The sequence below is a fragment of the Dryobates pubescens genome, chromosome Z (genome assembly GCF_014839835.1).
Source record: "Dryobates pubescens isolate bDryPub1 chromosome Z, bDryPub1.pri, whole genome shotgun sequence".
Lineage (NCBI taxonomy): Eukaryota > Metazoa > Chordata > Aves > Piciformes > Picidae > Dryobates > Dryobates pubescens.
This window is the reverse complement of record NC_071657.1, coordinates 96952884-96972316: the sequence shown is the minus strand read 5'-3', so window position 1 is coordinate 96972316 and position 19433 is coordinate 96952884. Positions and strand designations below refer to the sequence as shown.

Below are 19433 nucleotides of genomic sequence, written 5' to 3'. Positions count from 1 at the left end.
TATGTGGTGTGGTCTTTCACCAGCAGCATTCACCTTTATTAATTCCACTTGGTTGCAGTTTTTGATTGGAGGATGCTGACCAAAACACTGTATTGCCTTTTAACTTAATGCTTCTTTCATATTTTTATACTCTTGATGTGGATTTTGCTTTTAGGGTTTTTTTGCTGTAATAAGGTGGGAATTTTTCCTTAGGTGGAAAAGGGCTCGACAAGAAGGGGGATATCGTGCTGAAATGGCTTACTGCAGAAGAAATTTCCTTAATAGGACTTCACTGTTAACTCTGGAGGTAAACCAAATAATTCTACTCTTCACAGGGAAGGTATTTGGTAAAATTTCCCTCTGAAAATGTCATACTGTTTCAGAGATGTGCTATATCACAATTACTATTTAGACAAGACACAAACAAGTGTAATGCTAAGGACTGATTAAATGCACACCCTCAACTGAGGTAGCTCTTTATGCATTTGAGTTTTGATTACTCATTTTGTTGATACACATCTTTCAGTCGTTGCCGTTGGACAAGCCAGTCCTTACTTCCACCAGAGAATCAAAACTTAGGAATTAAAGTACTTAGATTGTGTTATTATTTATATTAAATGGCAGCTCTGGTAAGTTTGAAAGATGAGCCACAAAAATATATTGAAGGCCTTTTATTTTGGTGGAAAAAAAAGTCTCAATTAGGCTTTCCTGTTTAAGTTTGGGTGACTTAGCTCTCCTAAGCAGAAGTGGATGCAAGTTATTTTGTATTTTATTTTGACTACAAGTGAGAGACTTAGTATTTGCAGTATATAGTACCGTGTGTTTAATCTTGTATTCCAGGTCATGTTTTCCTCTTAGAAACAGACATTATTACAAAGTGATTGCAGAAAATACAAGTGTTTTTCTAGTAACAGATTTTCTGCTGGGGAAGCAGAAGTACTTGGGGTGGAGTGTCACTACATGCTGATGGAGCAGAGCATTTACCTTTTAAATTCTGAGTTTTACTAATACCTTACTAATTACAGGATGTGAAGCAAGAACTCATAAGGGTGGTCAGAGCAGCAGGGTTCACAGCACCCACAATGCAGTTTGGATTGGATGGAAATGGAGTCACACAATCCCTTTCTCTCCATGAAATAGCTCTTCTTAAAGCTGTGTTGACTGCAGGGCTTTATGACAACGTTGGAAAAATAACATACATGAAGTCTGTGGATATTACAGAGAAGCTGGCTTGCATGGTAGAAACTGCTCAGGGTAAAGCACAAGTGCATCCTTCCTCTGTAAATCGAGACTTACAGACATATGGATGGCTTCTTTACCAGGAGAAAGTAAGTGAAAGTCGTAAATGTGGCTGTAAAGGTGGAGTTGTTCCTCTAATATTAAGTAACATAGACCAGTGTGAAGTATAACTGAGTATCTTCTTCATCTTAAGTGTCTAGTATCTTGTGGTCCTGAAGACCATAAAAATGAGGCAACTGAGTATACTGAAGAAGAATGCTGAACATCATGAACACTTGTTCATGATGAAACCAGTAGCTACTGTGGAATACACTGAATTTGACCATTCTCCTGCATTACCCAATAAGTGTGACCGGACCTGATGCACCTTGTATTTTGGGAATTGATTTTCTGAGAGAAGGGCGTTTCAAGGACCCTAAAGGTTACAAATGGGCTTTTGGAGTAGCTTCTGTAGAAATTGATGGACAAAAGCTGAAGCTGTCTGCTAGACCTGAACTCTCTGATGAATCTGCAGTTGTGGGACAACACAAGATTCAGGACATTAAGTTGCCGGTTGCTTCTCAGACTGTGCATCACAGACAATACAGAACCAACCGTGACTCTTTCTTGCCCATTCAGAATCTGATTCGTCAGTTGGAGAGTCAGAAAGTCATCAGCAAAACTCATTCACCTTTCAACAGTCCAGTGTGGCCTGTGCTGTCACTCTCCTAAGGACCTCTTTAAGCTGAAAAGCGCCACTGCCAGCTGCTGTCTTAGCTGCATCTCCATCCTGTGATGATCTCAATAACTCAGCTATATCTCTAAGACAAATCTTCTCCTCATCTTCAGCAGGCACTTTCCTAGCAGAGGTTCCCTCACCAGGATCAGTCTGCCTAGCAGAGGTTCCCTCACCGGGATCAGTCTCCTGCTCTTCTCCTCCATTAGCTCCTGGATCAGCTTTGGCCTTTCCACCTCTGGTCTTTAAGACTGCTACTTGTTTAACTGGAGCTGTGTTTGAATTTACAGCCATCCTGATAGAAGCTGACAGGTCCTGATCTAAACCAGCCGCCGTGGGGGCCCCTTCCGGTCCTGTCATGGCGGACGGAAATGACCTTGCCTCACTACCGGTCGCCATCTTGGGAATGGGAGCCGCCCCTGGCTGCTTGCCAAAGTCATAGAGTGGAGCATTTAAGGCTGCTTTGCCAATAGGTTTTGCTATTTTTCTAACTGACGCAGCCCCTTCCTCGTCACTCGAGGACTCTGGAGCAGATTTAGAGGAACGCCTACGCTTCCTAGATTTTTGTTTAATCACAAAACATGGTCGAGAAACCTTTTTCTCTATATATAGAGCCCACAGCAGATAGACATTAATTATCAGCAACAGCAGGATTACACCTGTCAAATAAATCACCTTAAGATCCCAGCCAGCACTTAAAGTTACTCTTTGATCTCCTGAAGTGTTAAACTCCCTTATCTCAATCGGCAAAGTGGAAGACGTTCTATTGCCGTAATTAGTGAGCCGAAAAAAACCCAAACAGTGTTTATACAACAGCTGGATCCTATGCATAAACCACAAATAGATTTTACGCATTAAATATTTACCTATCTGGTCTAACATCAACCCGATGCAGTACCGGTAGACCAACATGCCACAGACCGAGAAGAATAAACGTTCTAAAACCCAGAGCACCTTCATTTCGTTTCTCTGGCTGAGACAAACAATAAATCAACTTAATTACTTAATTGCCGGCCCCACGTTGGTGAGCCAAAAAAAAGAGTGTGGTGGTTCGAAAGGAAAGGCTCCGCTTTCCCTCCCCCACTGAGAAAGAGACCACGGCTAAACCCAGTCGGAGAAATGAGATTATATTTTACAAGGAAACAGATTAGATGCAACACAACAAATACAGGGCCTTTACAATATATACAGGAATATACAGCAAATGAACTCAACCAGAAACCAGACCCCCCCCCACAGAGGGGGCTTCCCCCTGTGCCCCCTTCAACCCCCTACCTCCCTTCTCCCCCAAAAGAGGTAGAAGAAGAGACGAGGACAGTTAACAGGGCAGGAAAAGAATAAAGGCCTTGAACAGGGAGTTAGTATCTTATCTTAGTTGGCCAGAATCCCAGAAGCGATCCAGCCGAAAGGGACAGCGAAGGAAGGAAGACTGAGAGAAAGTTCCCAACTCCCCTGGGTCCAATCTCTCCTCCCACAATCCTACCAATGAAATTCGTTTAGAAAACCAAAATATTTTACAAACATTTAGCCAGTGTGCCCCTTTCTTAAAGGCACAGCGTCAAACGGCCACAGCTACTAAGGGTACTTCCATGATACCTTTCTGTTGGAATTTTTACAGGGAAGCTGTGGCTTTAGTTAATTTTCCGGTAGCTTATAAGCCTGTCACTTATCTGGGTGTGATGTGTTTTGCCTGGTCTAGAGCAGACAAATCAACAGTGTCTTTTCTGTGTACAGTTACTTGTGTTGATTTGATCGTACAAGTAAATACACAGTATTTTCCTTTGAAAAGGAGCTAAATTTGGTGTTACATATTTTTATATGGTTTAGGGGGTTTTGTTGTTGTTGTTGTTTGTAATGGCCATGTTTGTTTATATGCAGGTGAGGTACACTAAGGTGTATTTGAGAGAGACTACTTTAATATCTCCCTTTCCCATTCTACTCTTCGGTGGGGATATAGAAGTCCAGCATCGGGAGCGTCTCCTGACAGTTGATGGCTGGATCAAATTTCAGGTGCATTGGACTACCATTTGTGGTTCCATGGGCTTTTGTGTTACGTGGTTGATAGACAAGCTGAATTTGGAACACTAATACGTGGGGTGAAGACAAGAAGGAGGGAGGGATATAGAAGTAATGAAATCTTAGCAAATCAAACTCAAAGAAATAAGCTTGTAGTATGTGGCTTGTAACAAATAGTTTCCCTCTCTCATTATAGAGAAAGTTGGTGTTCTTTCAGAAAAGGTATGGGAAATAGGTATAGACTAGCCTCTTTTATAGAGCTGGTACTAAAAGCAGATGTGTGTTATTTTATGTTACCCTTTTGTACAATTATAATCATGTAAGTAAATGTTTATCTTTAAAATACTATTTGTTTTGCTTTATTGTCCAAAAGGAATTATTTGGGAAAGAAAAAAATCCTTCGGTGTGACATGTTTGGGGTTTTTTTTACTCTGAGATGAAGTTTTATTTGGGAATGCTCGAAATAAGGGTATTTTCTTAGCATATTTGTGCAGACAATCTTAAAACAGGTGACATACCAAAATCCCCTGTAAATTCTGTTAAGTGGTGAGCATTGACTTTTGCTAGCCTGACAGGTGCTTAGTTAACAAATTTCTGTGCTCCTGTGGGCCTTACATTTCGCTCAAGGAAGATTATAATCCAGAGAACACTTTCATTTTCTGCACTCCACTAATGCAAGCGAGCAAGCGAGCACCTAATTTGAATTCACTGGTTATCCTGAATATGGAATTTTAAAATGCACTTCCCTTGTGGGTTTGGAGGATTTTTGTTTTTATGGTCCCCAGGTGGCTACAGGTTGTGCAGTTACTGGGCCAATTTACCGTTTGTCTTTTTCTACTGAGATGCTAAGCAGGATATATTGTATTTTGTGCTTTTCCCATCATCACAAATTTCTGTACCACAGGCAGTATATAAACAGAATAAAGACTGGATTAAGGAGGGAGGGATAAAATAAAACATTCCTGGAAAAGGCTTCAACTTTAGATACTCAAATTCCTAGTGAGAATTAGGGGAGGTCTGTCATTGCTTTCTTGGTGATCCGTGCAAGTGTCTTCAAAGGGAAGTGTGTAGATGCTTTATTTCAGGTGTCATTGGATTTGTACTTTTAAACCTTAATAAAAAGCAATTAAAGTAGGATGTTGGTAAAGCTTTCACCATATGCTGATTCTTCATGGTAATGCTGTTGCCCATCTGAGCCACTGTTCTTTAGGCTGTGATGCTAGAAACAGCAGGTGCCCACAAAGAAGAGGGCATAATATAAGCCCAGTCATTTGAGTACACTCTTTGCTTAAAATTATGTATACACACTGTGTTTGCAGGAATCTTATTATAAACTTCTACTTGTATGTGAGGTAATCTTCTAATCTATATTATGTTATAAAATGTCTGAGTATTGCATTTGTCTTCTGTTCTTCATAGGCTCCTGTAAAGATAGCAGTAATTTTCAAACAGCTGAGAGTTCTCATTGAATCTGTTTTAAAGAAGAAGCTTGAAAATCCTAAAATGTCGCTTGAAGGTAACTTTATTTCACTGCATTGCTGATGTTACTCTGTTTAAATGTGCCTTGGGCCAAACCTGAGGAAGTGTTAGTACACTGCATCCTCAGCCAATAGGGTTAGTGTGACTTCAGTATCATTCCATTATGTTGAGACATCATTGCTTATCCTTTATGTATTAGGTGTAGTAGTTTTTTCTTAATGCAAGACCAGTATCAATGGATTTTTCTCACCATGATGTATGAAGGAATGCACACCTGCCATTTCAAAGGCATCCTTGATAACAGTATTCAAGGCAATGTTAGCAATGGTGAAGTATATGCTTCAAAACAGGAGTAGGATTGTATGATGTACGTCAGTCATGGATCAGAGTTTTAGGTTAATGATGGGGAACTGTAGCTTAGACCCCAAAGTAAGGGATAGAGTAGCACACTGGATGTTCAGAAAAATGTTATAAGTGGGGAGGAAGAAAAGGGGCTCCCATTTGCTATCTGCAGTTAACCCACCACTTGCTCAGTATCTTTTGTGAAGTACTGAAATGGCCACAACCACTGAGTAATTTTATAACCTTTCCAGTGATGTACTGTGGACATAATGTTTGCCCTTTTGCTTCGCAACTGGGAATCGCCTGCCTTGCTTTAGGGTCTAACATAGCCTAAAACACAAAGATTTTAAACTGCTGAGAGCTGGACTCATCATCTGCTTTTTCTTGTGGTTTGGGAACCAATTTTTAAACTTGCTTTTCTCTAGTTGCTGTTTTGTTTTCTTTCCTAGATGATAAAGTCCTGCACATCATCAAAGAACTGATAAAAACAGAGAATAGTAACTGAAAGTCAAGATCAACAGCAAACCAAAGGCTTGGTAATGGTAGGGGGAACGTGCTCCAGCATTAACCATAAGGATTCAAATTCTTCGTGTGATTGATGCCAGCCATGATCAGGAAGGACCGTGTGATTGTGCATAGAATTTTTCTTCTCTGCATCCTTTTTAAAGATGAACATTAAATGTTTAGCCTTTACAATATATTTGATGCCATTTGACTATATGAACAATAGATGGAAGCAGTTTCTTTTAAATATAAAAATGGCTATGGCAAAATTCCTCTTTGTTTAATGTACTAACAATGCCATCACTGGTGGTGCAGACTGTAGTAATGATTAAAGATTGGGTCCTGAGTCTCAGCTGAATAGAATTGTTAGGTGTGTGCAAACAGAAGACATATGTTTTTTATGTGGGTTTCCTATGTGGTAATTTTTTTAAATCTATGATTTTACAGTATTAAAGCAACATATCTTATAGATGTCTTTCTTTTGGTATGATTTACCTTGAGAAGTTAGTATTTGTTAGCTAAACAAATGTACTGAGCAGCACCCTCTCCCCACCCTCTGCTTCTTCTCATACTTATTCCTCCCTATTTGCCCTGATCCATGACTCTTCATGCTGCTGTAATAAGTTTTGCTGCCCCTTTCATATGTTAAATTTTGCACAGTCCTGACAGCCCCCTCAAGTGAACACTTTTCAAGGCTGCACCAGGGTAGTTCCTTTAATGACACTCTGGTCTTTTTATTCTCTCATCACTGGCTCACAACATTTGTGTCTGTTCCTTTGTTTCTTACTTCCTCCATGCTGAATATTGCTTAACAAGAGAGCTTAACCAGATATTCTTCTATTCCACTGAGCCACACCATTTACAAGTATCAAGTGAAATTTTGGATCACTAACTTGGCTTTTGAGAATGAGGAATAATTTTTTTGGGGAGCAGAGTTTGCAATTAACCAGTTGCAGTCAAATAAGAATTCTGTATGTACAGGCAGAGGCATAGGGCAGAAGGTAATTTTCTTTTTTAATCTGAAAAACACAGGTTTCCGTGGGCTGGAGGTTTATTAGTGTGCAGAAAGGGCACTGAGGAAAGCACTGAGGTTTAGGCTGGAGGTTAAGAGGAAGTTATACACAGAGAGTGTGATTGCCCATTGGAATGGGCTGCCCGAGGAGGTGGTGGAGTCACCATCACTGGAGGTGTTCAGGAGGAGACTTGATAGGGTGCTTGGTGCCATGGTTTAGTTGATTAGGTGGTGTTGGATGATAGGTTGGACACGACGATCTTGAAGGTCTCTTCCAACCTTGTCTATTCTATTCTATATGAAAATGCAAAATACTGGTGATGGCAGAGCTAGTACTGCTGCACTGAGAGAAATGTGAACTGGAAGAAACACAGCTTGTGTGTGTTACCCTTTACTCAATTCTCAAAGAGGCAAGTGCTCTTAATAGTGGTTTGCTAAGACCTCTGAGGGAAAAGTTGTCACATCTGTTACCCTTTTACAAATTATGATGCCCTAGGGGTAGTCCTGGTTTCCTAGAAGAGGGGGTGTCTTTTATTTAACTCCAAAGGACACAACATTTATGTGAAGAAGCATTTAAGGAAAGTTTTATCTTTAAGACCCCAGTTTTGCACTCTGTTATTCCCAGACTCATTCTGCTTTCGTGTCAGAGGTATAGAAATTAAAACCCCCAGACTACATTCCTTCAAAACAAAAATTTTAATCTGCACCCTGAACAATTTCCTAGATTTTATTCTAGTTGAGGTACTTAGGAAACGCCTATCAGTGATGCAACAACCTCCAAGCTCCTGTTTCCCTTGAATTTGAATTTTTGCATGTCAGTTGTTGGTTTAAGATGGCTAAACCCCAGTGAAAGTGTTAATTGTCCTTGAGTTCTTCCTTATTTAATGTGATGAACAGGGTGGGGGGAATGTTGCATTTTGTATGGTAATGTTGAAACTGAGAGGTGTTCTCTGTGTTCCTCTAGCATGTCTTGCCTTGTAGTCTTCTGAGAAAATGCTGCTTTCAACTGTTATTAAGGGGATACCTTGAAATAAATAGGAAATTGAACTATTGTGAGTGAGCGAGTTTTCTGCAGAACATGAAACATCACACTGTTGTGTACAGATAAGCACAGTCATCTTAAAATGTAAAACAAGAAACAAAGACTACAGTGGCTTTCTGCAGTGTATGTGAGCATGTTTTGTGCCTGTGCTCTTTTTTGAAGTGGATGAATTTCCTCTTCTGTTATTTTTATTTAATAAATGCTTCTGTTAACTCCTTTGTGCCTCTTTTTTTCTTAATGCAAGACCAGTATCAATGGATTTTTCTCACCATGATCACAACAGTGCTTTTCAAGATGTCATTTTGTTTTAAAGGTAGCATGTCCTGGTCTCTATATCCTTGGCCTCTGCCGCTCAAGCTGAAGAATTCCCACCCTCTGTTCTGCTGCTGGCATCATACATTGCATGAAGTTGGTTTTCTTCCCTTTCTCCTGTTGATATCCTCCCCATCACTCACCACAGGAGTTGTTTTTTTTCTTGTACAAGTCCTTCCCTCATCTACCTCAGACTTGATTAATGTCCAGTTCTGGGCCCCTCAGTTTAGGAAGGAGGTTGACTTGCTGGAACGAGTCCAGAGAAGAGCAACAAAGTTGGTGAGGGGTTTGGAACACAAGCCCTAGGAGGAGAGGCTGAGGGAGCTGGGGTTGCTTAGCCTGGAGAAGAGGAGACTCAGGGGTGACCTTATTGCTCTCTACAACTACCTGAGGGGAGGTTGTAGACAGACGGATGTTGGTCTCTTCTCCCAGGCAGCCAGTACCAGAACAAGAGGACACAGTCTCAGGCTGCGCCAGGGGAGGTTCAGGCTAGATGTTAGGAAAAAGTTCTATACAGAAAGAGTGATTGCCCATTGGAATGGGCTGCCTGGGGAGGTGGTGGAGTCGCCATCATTGGAGGTTTTCAGGAGGAGACTTGATGGGGTGCTTGGTGCCATGGGTTAGATGTTTGGGTGGTGTTGGATTGGTTGATGGGTTGGACGCGGTGATCTTGAAGGTCTCTTCCAACCTGGTTTATTCTATGTATTCTATGTAATGGGTCATATAACCAAATTGTACATGTGTCTGACCTCAACTGTGTAAACCAGTGGTTGCAATGCAGGAACATTTTGATTTCCCTCTCTTTGGCTTTTTAAAATAATACTGTTACATCAATAGTCCATGAATGGAAGTGGAAGACCCAAACTACTTAGAAGTGTTTCCAGGGACCGAGCTGCTACCACCTGTACCAGTGTTTCACCACCCTTCCTGCAAATAATGTATTTCTCATATCTAGTCTGAATCTACACTCTTGTACTTTAAAGCTATTACCCCTTGTCCTATTGCTATGGTCCCTGCTAGAAAGATTGCCTCCATCTTTCTTATAGACGCCCCTTTAGTGGAAGGGTGCCATAAGGTCTTCCCCAGACTCTTCTGTTCTCCAGGCCCAGCAACCCCAACTCTCAGGCTGTCCTCATGGCAGAGGTGTTCTGTCTCTCAGTTTTTGTGGCCCTGCTCCAGCACGTCCATGTCTTTGCTGTACTGAGGACTGAGCTGGATGCCGTACTTCAGGTGAGTTCTCACCAGAGCAGAGGGGCAGAATCACCTCCTTCCAGCTGTTGACCAGACTTCTTTTGATGAAGCTCAGGATATAATTAGCTTTCCAGGCTACCAATGCACATTGTCAGCTCATGCCCAACTTCTCATCCACAATTCTATGATCAGGTGACTGCCTGGTGGATGTGGGCAGGCCTGTGGATGTAGTCTACCTGGACCTCAGCAAGGCCTTTGACACCGTCCCCCACAGCAAACTCCTGGCCAAGCTGTCAGCCCATGGCTTGGATGGGAGCACACTGCGATGGGTTAGGAACTGGCTGGAGGGCCGAGCCCAGAGAGTGGTGGTGAATGGTGCCACATCCAGCTGGCAGCCAGTCACCAGTGGTGTGCCCCAGGGATCAGTGCTGGGCCCCATGCTCTTTAACATCTTTATTGATGATCTGGACGAGGGCATCGAGTCTATCATCAGTAAATTTGCTGACGACACCAAGCTGGGGGCAGGAGTTGATCTGCTGGAGGGTAGAGAGGCTCTGCAGAGGGACCTCGACAGGCTGGGCAGATGGGCAGAGTCCAACGGCATGAGATTGAACACATCCAAGTGCCGGGTTCTGCACATTGGCCACAGCAACCCCATGCAGAGCTACAGGCTGGGGTCAGAGTGGCTGGAGAGCAGTCAGGCTGAGAGGGACCTGGGGGTGCTGGTCGACGGTAGACTGAACATGAGCCTGCAGTGTGCCCAGGCAGCTAAGAGGGCCAATGGCATTCTGGCCTGCATCAGGAACAGTGTGGCCAGCAGGAGCAGGGAGGTCATTCTGCCCCTGTATACTGCACTGGTTAGGTCGCACCTCGAGTCCTGTGTCCAGTTCTGGGCCCCTCAGTTTAGGAAGGAGGTTGACTTGCTGGAACGAGTCCAGAGAAGGGCAACAAAGTTGGTGAGGGGTTTGGAACATAAGCCCTACGAGGAGAGGCTGAGGGAGCTGGGGTTGCTTAGCCTGGAGAGAAGGAGTCTCAGGGGTGACCTTATTACTCTCTACAACTACCTGAAGGGAGGTTGTAGACAGACGGATGTTGGTCTCTTCTCCCAGGCAAGCAGTACCAGAACAAGAGGACACAGTCTCAGGCTGCGCCAGGGGAGGTTCAGGCTGGATGTTAGAAAAAAGTTCTATACAGAGGGAGTGATTGTCCATTGGAATGGGCTGCCTGGGGAGGTGGTGGAGTCACCATCACTGGAGGTTTTTAGGAGAAGACTTGACGGGGTGCTTGGTGCCATGGGTTAGTTGTTTGGGCGGTGTTGGATTGGTTGATGGGTTGGACGCGATGATCTTGAAGGTCTCTTCCAACCTGGTTTATTCTATGTATGTATTCTATGTATGTAATTCCCCCCTAGTCCTTCGCTTCAGGGCTGTTCTCTGCCCATTCATCCTTCATCCTGTATTGGTACCAGGGGTTGCTCCAACCCATGTGCAGGGCATTGCACTTGGCCTTGTTGAACCTCATGAGGTTCACAGGGGCCCGCATATCAAGACTGTCTCTCTGGATGGCATCCTGTCCTTCAGGTGTGTCAGTCTCACCACTCATCTTGGTGTCATCTGCTAATTTGTGGAGGGTACACTGAGTCCCACTGTGTCATTGATGAGCATCTCAAACAGCACTGGTCCCAGGACAGATTTCAGAGGGACTCTGCCTGTCACCGAGCTACATCTGAACATTGACCACTAACTGCTGGATGCAACCATTCATTCGACTCCTTATCCACCAAACTGTTGAAAGGATATATAATTTTTCCTTTATTTATAAATTATATGGCAATATTAAAATATTAATAACCTTTATTAATATGAAAATTGCAAAAACATATCAAAAGGTTTGATGTATGGTTAGAATATATCTACAACAGGAATGTACAATAACTGGGCAACTATAACAATTCACTCACATTATGCAAACCGGGAGGAATTTAACAGAGGATGCCCCAGGAGTGACATGGCATTTGACCGCAGTGTGGGGAGACTTGACAAGAACCATTATGCCAAAGAGTCAATTAATTAATTACTCACAGCTGGTTCTACCCAAGAAGGGAGTGCTGCTGCTGTGTAGTAGAGGCTTTGGGGTGCTCTCATGCACCAGGCACGGCAGGTTGCCGGTAGGAATGCCACACGGTCACCGATGGCTGGTCTGGCTTCAGCAGACAGCGGGCTGTTAACAACACTTGTCCTGGGTGAATTGAGGCACGGCAAAATCCTGGTTGCAAGGGGAAGCAGGCTTGGCGCCAACTCTAAAGCTTGTAGCTTTTCTGGTAGCTTGCGGTGTGCATGCTTGTGGCATTATCCCAGGCAGTGGACCAGACAACTCGAGGCTATGCAACTCGAGGCTGTTTCAAGCCAGACTAGATCCAAGCAGGTTCAAGCACACAAGGCTTCAGCAAGGCTGAGCAAGGCTTGAGCAAGGCACAAGCAACTAGAAATCAGCCTGTATATAAATCTTGCCTGAGACTGATTGGACCATTAGGGCATGAAACCAGCACATCATTACCCAAAGGGAAAGGGTTCTGCCAGGCTGTGGCCTGAACACATGCCTTTACCATAGACACAGGGTTGTTTACCAGACATGCATGGTCCTGTCCCCTTTGTTCCTTTTCTCACATTATATTGGCTTTCTGCCAGAAGGAGGGGTGAAGAGTGGGACCATGTCTAGACACCTTAGTGTCTGGGTTTGTGCTGGGGCCGTTTGACCCTACCATGACACAAACAGTCCACCCATCAAGTCCATACCTTTAGAGAGAAAAATGTTGTGGAGGACCGTGTCAAAAGAAGACGTAATATCATCAGCTGGCTCATCTCAGAACCTTTTGTTACTTGTTTGTTGGCACTTCTACTCAGTTTGTCTTCTGTTCCTTTCCAGAGCAAGGGGGCTGTGCTTGGAGCTGTCGTCCGGAGTCTCACCCTGTGGGATGCGCTGGAGAACAGTCAGAGGTTGTGCTAACTCGTTTCCTCTCGACCCAGCCGTGGATTTTGTTTTTGAGAGGCAGCTCCCCACTTGCAGCGCCCAGCCGGCCTTCCCGCGGCAGGTGGGGCGGGGCGGGGCGCTGGAGGCGGGCGGTCGCTTAAATAGCCGTAGCCTCGGCCAAATTGCGGTCAGCTTCACTCTCTGTCCCCGCTCCCTCATGATGGCGGTGGGAGGTAGCGAGCGCCAGTGCGCGACCGACTGCATCAGCTACTGCCGAATACGGGCACGGGCACGGGCACGACGGCAGTGGCAGTTGAAGGCGGCTGCGGTGTCGGTCTTGGCGGTGACCCGAGAGGACCTGCAAGTGTTCCACGAGTACGGGGAGAGTTGGTACCTATCTTTCAAGGAGCTGGAGAGCCGCTTCCTGCCACGCGAGCCGCTCGCCCGGCAGCCGCAGGTGAGTGCGGAGGTGGGGGTTGTGTGAGCGGAGGGAGGGAGTAGCCCGCTGCCACCCTCGCCTGACCCTCGCTGCTGGTCTTGCAGGTGACGGCAGAGGGGCGCTGCAAGCTGGTCGGCTGGCTCATCCCCCTGAACAATTACTTCAGACTCTCCTTCGAAAGTCTCTGCCAAGCCGTCAACATACTGGACCGCTTTCTCGTCAGCACACCCGTGGCCACTGACTGCTTCCAGCTTTTGGGCTTGACTGCGGTGCTCATTGCTAGCAAACAGGTAGGGCCGCCTCGGACCCCGTCTGCGCTGCCGCCCATGTCTCCGTAGCCTCTCCTCAGACACTCCTAACCTTGTACCCTCTTTATCCTCTCCGCGCTACTCCCTTGGCTGAGGCACCCTCACCTCTATCCAAACTTGCAGGTGGAGATAGAGCCCCCCATGATGGAGGAGCTCCTCGCCCACTGCAGAGGCGCGTTCAGCCGCCAGCAGCTCTGCAACTTGGAGTGCATCGTCCTAAGCCGCCTGAATTTCGACCTGGCGGCCCCCACCATCAGCTTCTTTCTGGAGTACTTCCACCTAATACGGCTGGAGTCTTCGTGTACCGACTGTCAGGAGGCGGCGGATGCCCGGAGCCTGGCCGTGGGGATCGCGAAACTCAGCCTGGCTGACTACTTCTTCATCAATTACGCACCTTCCCTTCTGGCTGCCGGCAGCCTGGGGCTGGCGGACCGGCTGCTGCATCACCGCAAACCTGCGAACCTGGAGGTCAGCGGCTACCCGGAGGAGATCCTGGAAGACTGCATAGCCCAGCTGCAGATCTTGGTGGCCCTAAACGAGTGCTCTCTGTCGACTCTCCTGCCCTCGGAGGTGGCTCGGAAGTGCCCCTGGAATGAGGACAGCCGCTGACTGCGGGACGATGACCCCCATTGCTTGTGCCTGCAGCCTGGGTCAGCTCTGTGCTGGCTGGTCTTTGGTGGTCCTAGGAGGTGATGTAGGCTCCAATCCACTGTTAGTCGTTGAAGTTTTGAAAATTAGACCGCATATTGCACGTGATATTACTGTCCATTTTCTGAGTTTAAAACCCCAGTGTGTAAATGATGTTAAAAAAAAACCCAAAAACCTCATGCCCTGTATTATTTGTTTGCTGGGTGTTCTGTAAAGGTTAACAGGGGAAGAACCATATGAATGTTGAATAAACTGATTTCTGTACCCCACTTCACGCTGTCACACAGTACTGGGCTTGGGAAAAAATAGTAACATTACTGATCGGGGGGGGGGATGGGGGGGGGTGGTGGTGGATGGGGGGGGTGGTGGGGAGAGGATGGGGGGGGGAATGGGGGGGGTGGGGGGGAGGGAAGACAATGCACCAGAACAGCTTAAAACAGATGTTTATTATTTTTCCAGCAGTTCTGTACCACACACATACACATCTAAAGTCTGCCTCACGGGTACTCACCTTTCAGGACAGCATGGAAAGAGTGACCCGTGCCAGAGTGTGCCCCGAACCCAGCAGGTGTCGGGACAGAACAAGCACGGCCTGCCAAAGGCTGCGGCAGATAATACCCAGATTGCCCATCACCTGGTGCTGGGAGTCAGTTTACTCTCCATTAACACCGCCGGTGATTTCACCTTAGGGTCGGCGGCGCAGCAGTGGGGGATCTTTACCTTCCCGGTGCGTGATTCAGTAGAGGCAAAGTGCCACGGGCTGGTTTCTATCTTTCCTGCTCCCACCTACCTTACGCTTTCGGCGTTGACAGCCCTGGCCCAGGCCCTACCATTTGATCAGTATCTGTAAGACTTAACCCGCAAGCTGATGCCCATACGCGGCCCAGCAAAGACCTGGCGGGGGGCCGGCGGATCGGGGAGGTGGGGGGGGGGGTGGCACCGCCTCTTCTAGAGCTTCCCTCCGGCGCAGCCCCTCGGCCCGCCCCGGCTCCGCGGGCGCGGGGAAGGGCGCCGCGGGCGCGGGAGCCGCCAGCGCGGCTTGGGGAGGCGGCGGGGCATTTCCGCCCCCAGCGAAGGAAAAGCGGGCGGACAGGCCCTGGCTTGGCCCCTGCCTTCCGCGCCCCTGCTCTCAGGGCAGCGCCGAGCGCAGCGCGGAGGGTGCCCGTCGGAGTCAGCGCGGTGGCAGGATGGAACAGGGTGGCCGCCGCCGGGCTTTCAGCAGCATCTGCCCCAACAGGGTGCAGGGTCCACCCGCCCGCCTCGTCAAAAAGGCAGTCCGTCCCGGCGGGAGGGCGGCGGAGACCCTCCCGGCCTCCCTGAGCTCCCGAGCGCCCCTGCACCTCCCTCGCCTCAGTGCTGCCGTGGTGGCCCCCACCGCACCCACCCTCGGTGAGTCTGTCTGCGGTACAGAGCCCTGATCCTCGAGCCTCCCAATGCGCCTCTCTGGTGCCCTGGATTGTGCTCCCTAACCCTGCCTCCCGCGACCATGACACCCCCACCATGCCCTCCACTGTGTGCCTCCGGCTATGTCCCTTCCCCCTTTCTGTGTCTCCTGCTATGTTCCCCTCGGTGCTCCCCATCATGCTCCCCAGCTCTGTATCCTCTGCTATGTCCCTCGAAGATGCACCCTTGGCTGTGCTTCACATTTCAGTGTGCCCTTCATATTTCAGTGTGCCCTTTATATTTCAATGTGCCCTTCATATTTCAATGTGCCACTCTGGCTTTGCCCATCCCTGTCTGGGCTCCTCACAGATGTCTTTCACTGTCCCCAGCACTCACCACTATCGACTGGCAGGATTTGGCAGCCTGTGCCCCCATCCTTCCCAACACCCCAGCCAGCCCTGTGACCCTGCAGCAGGTAACTCCCCTAGACTTCAGTCTGGCTTGACTGCTCCCATCACAGGGCACCTCCTCAAGCTGATGGGTACTAGCAGCTCTCTGAGGCTTCCCATCTCTGAAATGGTGGGTGCAGTTCTGGACCTGTGAGAAGGTGCTGAGTACAGGCAGCAGTCAGTGTCAGAGTGGTGTGGGCAGCATGGACAATTCTGAGCCCTGCTCATAGACATGTTTTCTTTACCCCTCCCAGGGTCCTTGCTTCCAGGATGGAACAGAGTTTCATTTCCAGGAGTTCAGAGATGTTGTTGATGATTTTATATCTGGTAAGTAGATATTTTCCCTTATATGAATCAAACATACCTGTGTGTGCACATCGACAGTTATGCTTCATACAATCTCCTTTTTTTGCTTTGTTTTTGGTGTTTTGAATGCCCACTCACTGAATGCACATCCCACTTTGGGACAGTCCTTACACACTGTGTCCCTGCACACCCCCCCCAGAAGGACCAGGACCTGCGCTGAGCTTTCTCCTATGGAAGGCAGAAACTAAATGCAAAGAGATTTAGAGTGCACAGCTGCCGCAATAGGTTAAAAGCTTTTTGGGAAATACTGAAGGGATTTTCAGCACCAGGATGGTGTGCTGTGGTCAGAGAGAAGAGAGGATGTGAAAACAACCTCTGTCTTAATGCCTGTTGTTTTTCCCTCCAGATGGACTGCCTCCAACACCACAGGACTGCACTGAGTTTGATTTTTCGCTTAGTGAGGAAGTGGCCTTTGGCCCCTGCACACCGCAGCTGGAGAGCAGCATGCTGGTACAGATGCCCCTTCAGCACCTGCCTTCCCCTGAGTCATGCTGGAGGGACCTGGCAGGCCAGCACCAGAAAGCACTGGGAGATGCCCTGGTGGCTAACAGCCAGGTAAGAATCCCCAGGTCCTTGCCGAGGGCCTGCACTGGTTTTCCCTTTCACATTCTGCTAAGGTAGCTGCATGGCTCTGGTGTGCAGCTTCCCCTGGCCCCTGGAAAGTGGGTCTGTCCCAACCGTTTCGTCTCCACTTGTCCTTCACAGCTGCAGGAGACCCTCATACAGAGGCAAGAAGAGCTAGTGACCCTGCGGGAGAGCAACATGCAGCTGAAGGAGCTGGCGAGCCAGGCCAGGCAGCTGGCTGCTGTCCTTGATGTGAGTGCTGCTGTCCCATCTGTCTTGGCTGCCGGGCGGCCCAGCTGATTCTTTGGGGGCAGTGCAATGAGGGGTGCCTCTGGGGACAGCATGCAGGATGAGGCCGAGCAGTGTGAGGTGGAACAGGGCCATGGAATGGGGTGGTGGAGGAAGTATCAAGTGTTGCAGTGTGAGACCGTGTGGTGCACAACAGTTTGTGGTGGGGTGGGATGTGGTGGGCTGGGGCAGTGTGAATCAGGATGGTGCATCAGTGGTTGAAGCAGGGCAGTGGGGGACAGCGTGATACTGTTTGGGGCAGGGCTGTGCAGGACGGGTCAGTATGGGATGGGGTAGTGTGGGGCAGGGCAGTGAGGTGTGGGATGGGATCATGTGGTGTGGGTGGACAGGTGCGGGGCAGGGTGGAGTGAGGTGGCATAGGGCAGGGTGGTGCGGGGATGTGCGGTGTGGCACAGCCCTCGGAAATCGTGCTCTCTCCCTCTGGCAGACACTGATGCTGTCGCAGTGCGCCGACGGGGCTGTCCTACCTCCTCCACCTCTTCATTCTCCATCTCCTCCTCCCGCCGCCGCTCCGGCCGGGACCTGGGGCGGGCACGAGCGACAGGAGCCGCAGGAAGAGACGGCGGGCGTGGACACGATGCTGCGGGAAGTCTCGGAGAAGTGCCGCGCTGCTCTGCGAAGCCTGGGGGCCAGCCCCGGGGCCGGCCTTGGAGGGAGCCCGGGGGGAAGCCCCACGGCCAAGCGCCCGCGGATGGCCCCGAGCCTGCACGGCGCCTTCCGCGGGCTGCGTACAGTCCGCGCCGCTCCGCGCCCCGGCGGTGAGGAGTTGGAGGGGCCCGGCAGCCTGCGGGCTGCGCTGGGGGAGGCGGGTAGCATCCGCACTCTGGCCTTCCCGCAAGGCAGCGCCTTCACAGTCCGCACGGCCGCCGGTGGGTATCGCTTCCGCTGGGTGCCAAGCTGAGACCCCACAGCCCCTACCTACCACGCGTGTCCCGGGCGCCGCGGAGCGGGGCCTGCCTCAGCGGGAGGCCGGCAGCTCAACATCGGCCGTCGGTACCCTCCCCTTTTTCTCGTCGCAAGCGGGTGCTGCTGTTTTTCCCCGCGGCTGGAGAGGAGAAGGAAGAAACAGGACAGCGGCGAGCCTCGGGCACCACCGCTACGGTGGTCATCAGCCTTTACACAGGGCTGCCGTGGTTTTCGAGTCAGCTACTCGCTGCCAGTACTTTGCTAATGATTAAATGACATTCTACCCGATTTTACCTAGAGATTTTACTCAGTGGAGCAGAAGAATGTGATGTACAGAACAGTGACTGCAGCTGGCCGGTGCGAAAGTGGACAGGCCATCCCAAGTGGTTTAAAGAAGATACGCCTGCCCCATCATGGAACTTAACATCCACAATGTTTACAAATTGCACTTGTGTCGTTTACCTGTGCAGCTGTAAGGTATATTTGCACACAGTGAGATGAATAAATAGTGCTTAAAATTGCCATTTATTTGACCCTTTTAATGTGTTTTGCATCTGGTATGCGTATTTGCTCTCAGCAGAGAAAAGTTAACAGAAAGGTGAGCATCTACACCAAATTTAGTTTGCTTGATGTGCTGGAAGTTTTCAGACAATTGTTCTGAATATCCACACAGGTTTCACTTACTCTCACTGCTTCAAAAGCTGAGCTACTGACAGTACGCATACCTGTCTGAAGTTCATTCTGTGGCACATAAGTGAAAGCACTGTGCTCCACTTAGGATACAGATTTTCTCTATGAAGTTACTAGTTTTTCTGCTTTTCAGTACTCACAATTTCCCCAATATTCTTGCATGGGCCCATGTGCATTAACAGCAATCCAAATGAAACAGGCTTGTGTGACAGTTAAGGTGACAGCACAACGTCCTCATCTCAGTAAATTTCTTAAGGCATCTGCAACCCCACATGTCATGGTGTATTCTTGGCAAACACAGACTGTATTAGAGAGGACAACAGCTGTCGCCAGCATAGTGTGTAGTTATGTGGCTCCTAGGAGACCACAAAAGTCCTTATGATTTTGTGATGTTAAAAATATTCTTATTAATTTTGAGTTGTAATGTAAAATGTAATGTAAAGAGCAGGAGAAAATTATTATAGATTATAGATTATATTATAGATATAATATCATCTAGATATAGATATAGATCTAGATATAGAAAATGATAATATTATATATATTATATTATATTATATTATATTATAT

General features: G+C 47.9%; 3 protein-coding genes across 3 annotated transcripts in view; all 3 read left to right on the top strand.

Annotated features, from left to right (window-relative positions):
- Positions 1–6946, top strand: part of DHX29 (DExH-box helicase 29) — a 29459-nt gene extending 22513 nt beyond the window's left edge. Inside the window, exons 23-27 of the mRNA XM_009896613.2 lie at positions 193–286; positions 1005–1307; positions 3812–3943; positions 5369–5465; positions 6220–6946. Of these exons, the coding sequence (XP_009894915.2) occupies positions 193–286; positions 1005–1307; positions 3812–3943; positions 5369–5465; positions 6220–6275 (682 nt within the window). The 3' untranslated portion in view covers positions 6276–6946. The remainder of the gene's footprint in view (positions 1–192; positions 287–1004; positions 1308–3811; positions 3944–5368; positions 5466–6219) is intronic.
- A 6075-nt stretch (positions 6947–13021) lies between these two features.
- Positions 13022–14157, top strand: CCNO (cyclin O). The gene is made up of 3 exons (XM_054177830.1): positions 13022–13258; positions 13345–13530; positions 13672–14157. Exons 1-3 carry the CDS (start codon positions 13022–13024, stop codon positions 14155–14157), a joined length of 909 nt encoding a protein of 302 aa, XP_054033805.1.
- Positions 14158–15948: 1791 nt separating this feature from the next.
- MCIDAS (multiciliate differentiation and DNA synthesis associated cell cycle protein) lies at positions 15949–18168 on the top strand. The gene is made up of 5 exons (XM_054177829.1): positions 15949–16158; positions 16283–16355; positions 16741–16949; positions 17100–17210; positions 17695–18168. The coding sequence occupies exons 1-5, from the start codon at positions 15949–15951 to the stop codon at positions 18166–18168; spliced, it is 1077 nt and encodes a 358-aa protein (XP_054033804.1).
- The last annotated feature ends 1265 nt before the right edge of the window (positions 18169–19433 follow it).

Excerpts from the sequence above, each read along its gene's own strand:
- MCIDAS (XM_054177829.1), top strand. The coding sequence starts at position 15,949 with ATGTCTTTCACTGTCCCCAGCACTCACCACTATCGACTGGCAGGATTT. Across the intron at positions 16,159-16,282 it reads GGCTTCCCATCTCTGAAATG|GGTCCTTGCTTCCAGGATGG; the intron begins GTGGGTGCAGTT and ends TACCCCTCCCAG. Across the intron at positions 16,356-16,740 it reads TGTTGATGATTTTATATCTG|ATGGACTGCCTCCAACACCA; the intron begins GTAAGTAGATAT and ends TTTTCCCTCCAG.
- CCNO (XM_054177830.1), top strand. The coding sequence starts at position 13,022 with ATGGCGGTGGGAGGTAGCGAGCGCCAGTGCGCGACCGACTGCATCAGC. Across the intron at positions 13,259-13,344 it reads CGCTCGCCCGGCAGCCGCAG|GTGACGGCAGAGGGGCGCTG; the intron begins GTGAGTGCGGAG and ends CTGGTCTTGCAG. Across the intron at positions 13,531-13,671 it reads TGCTCATTGCTAGCAAACAG|GTGGAGATAGAGCCCCCCAT; the intron begins GTAGGGCCGCCT and ends CCAAACTTGCAG.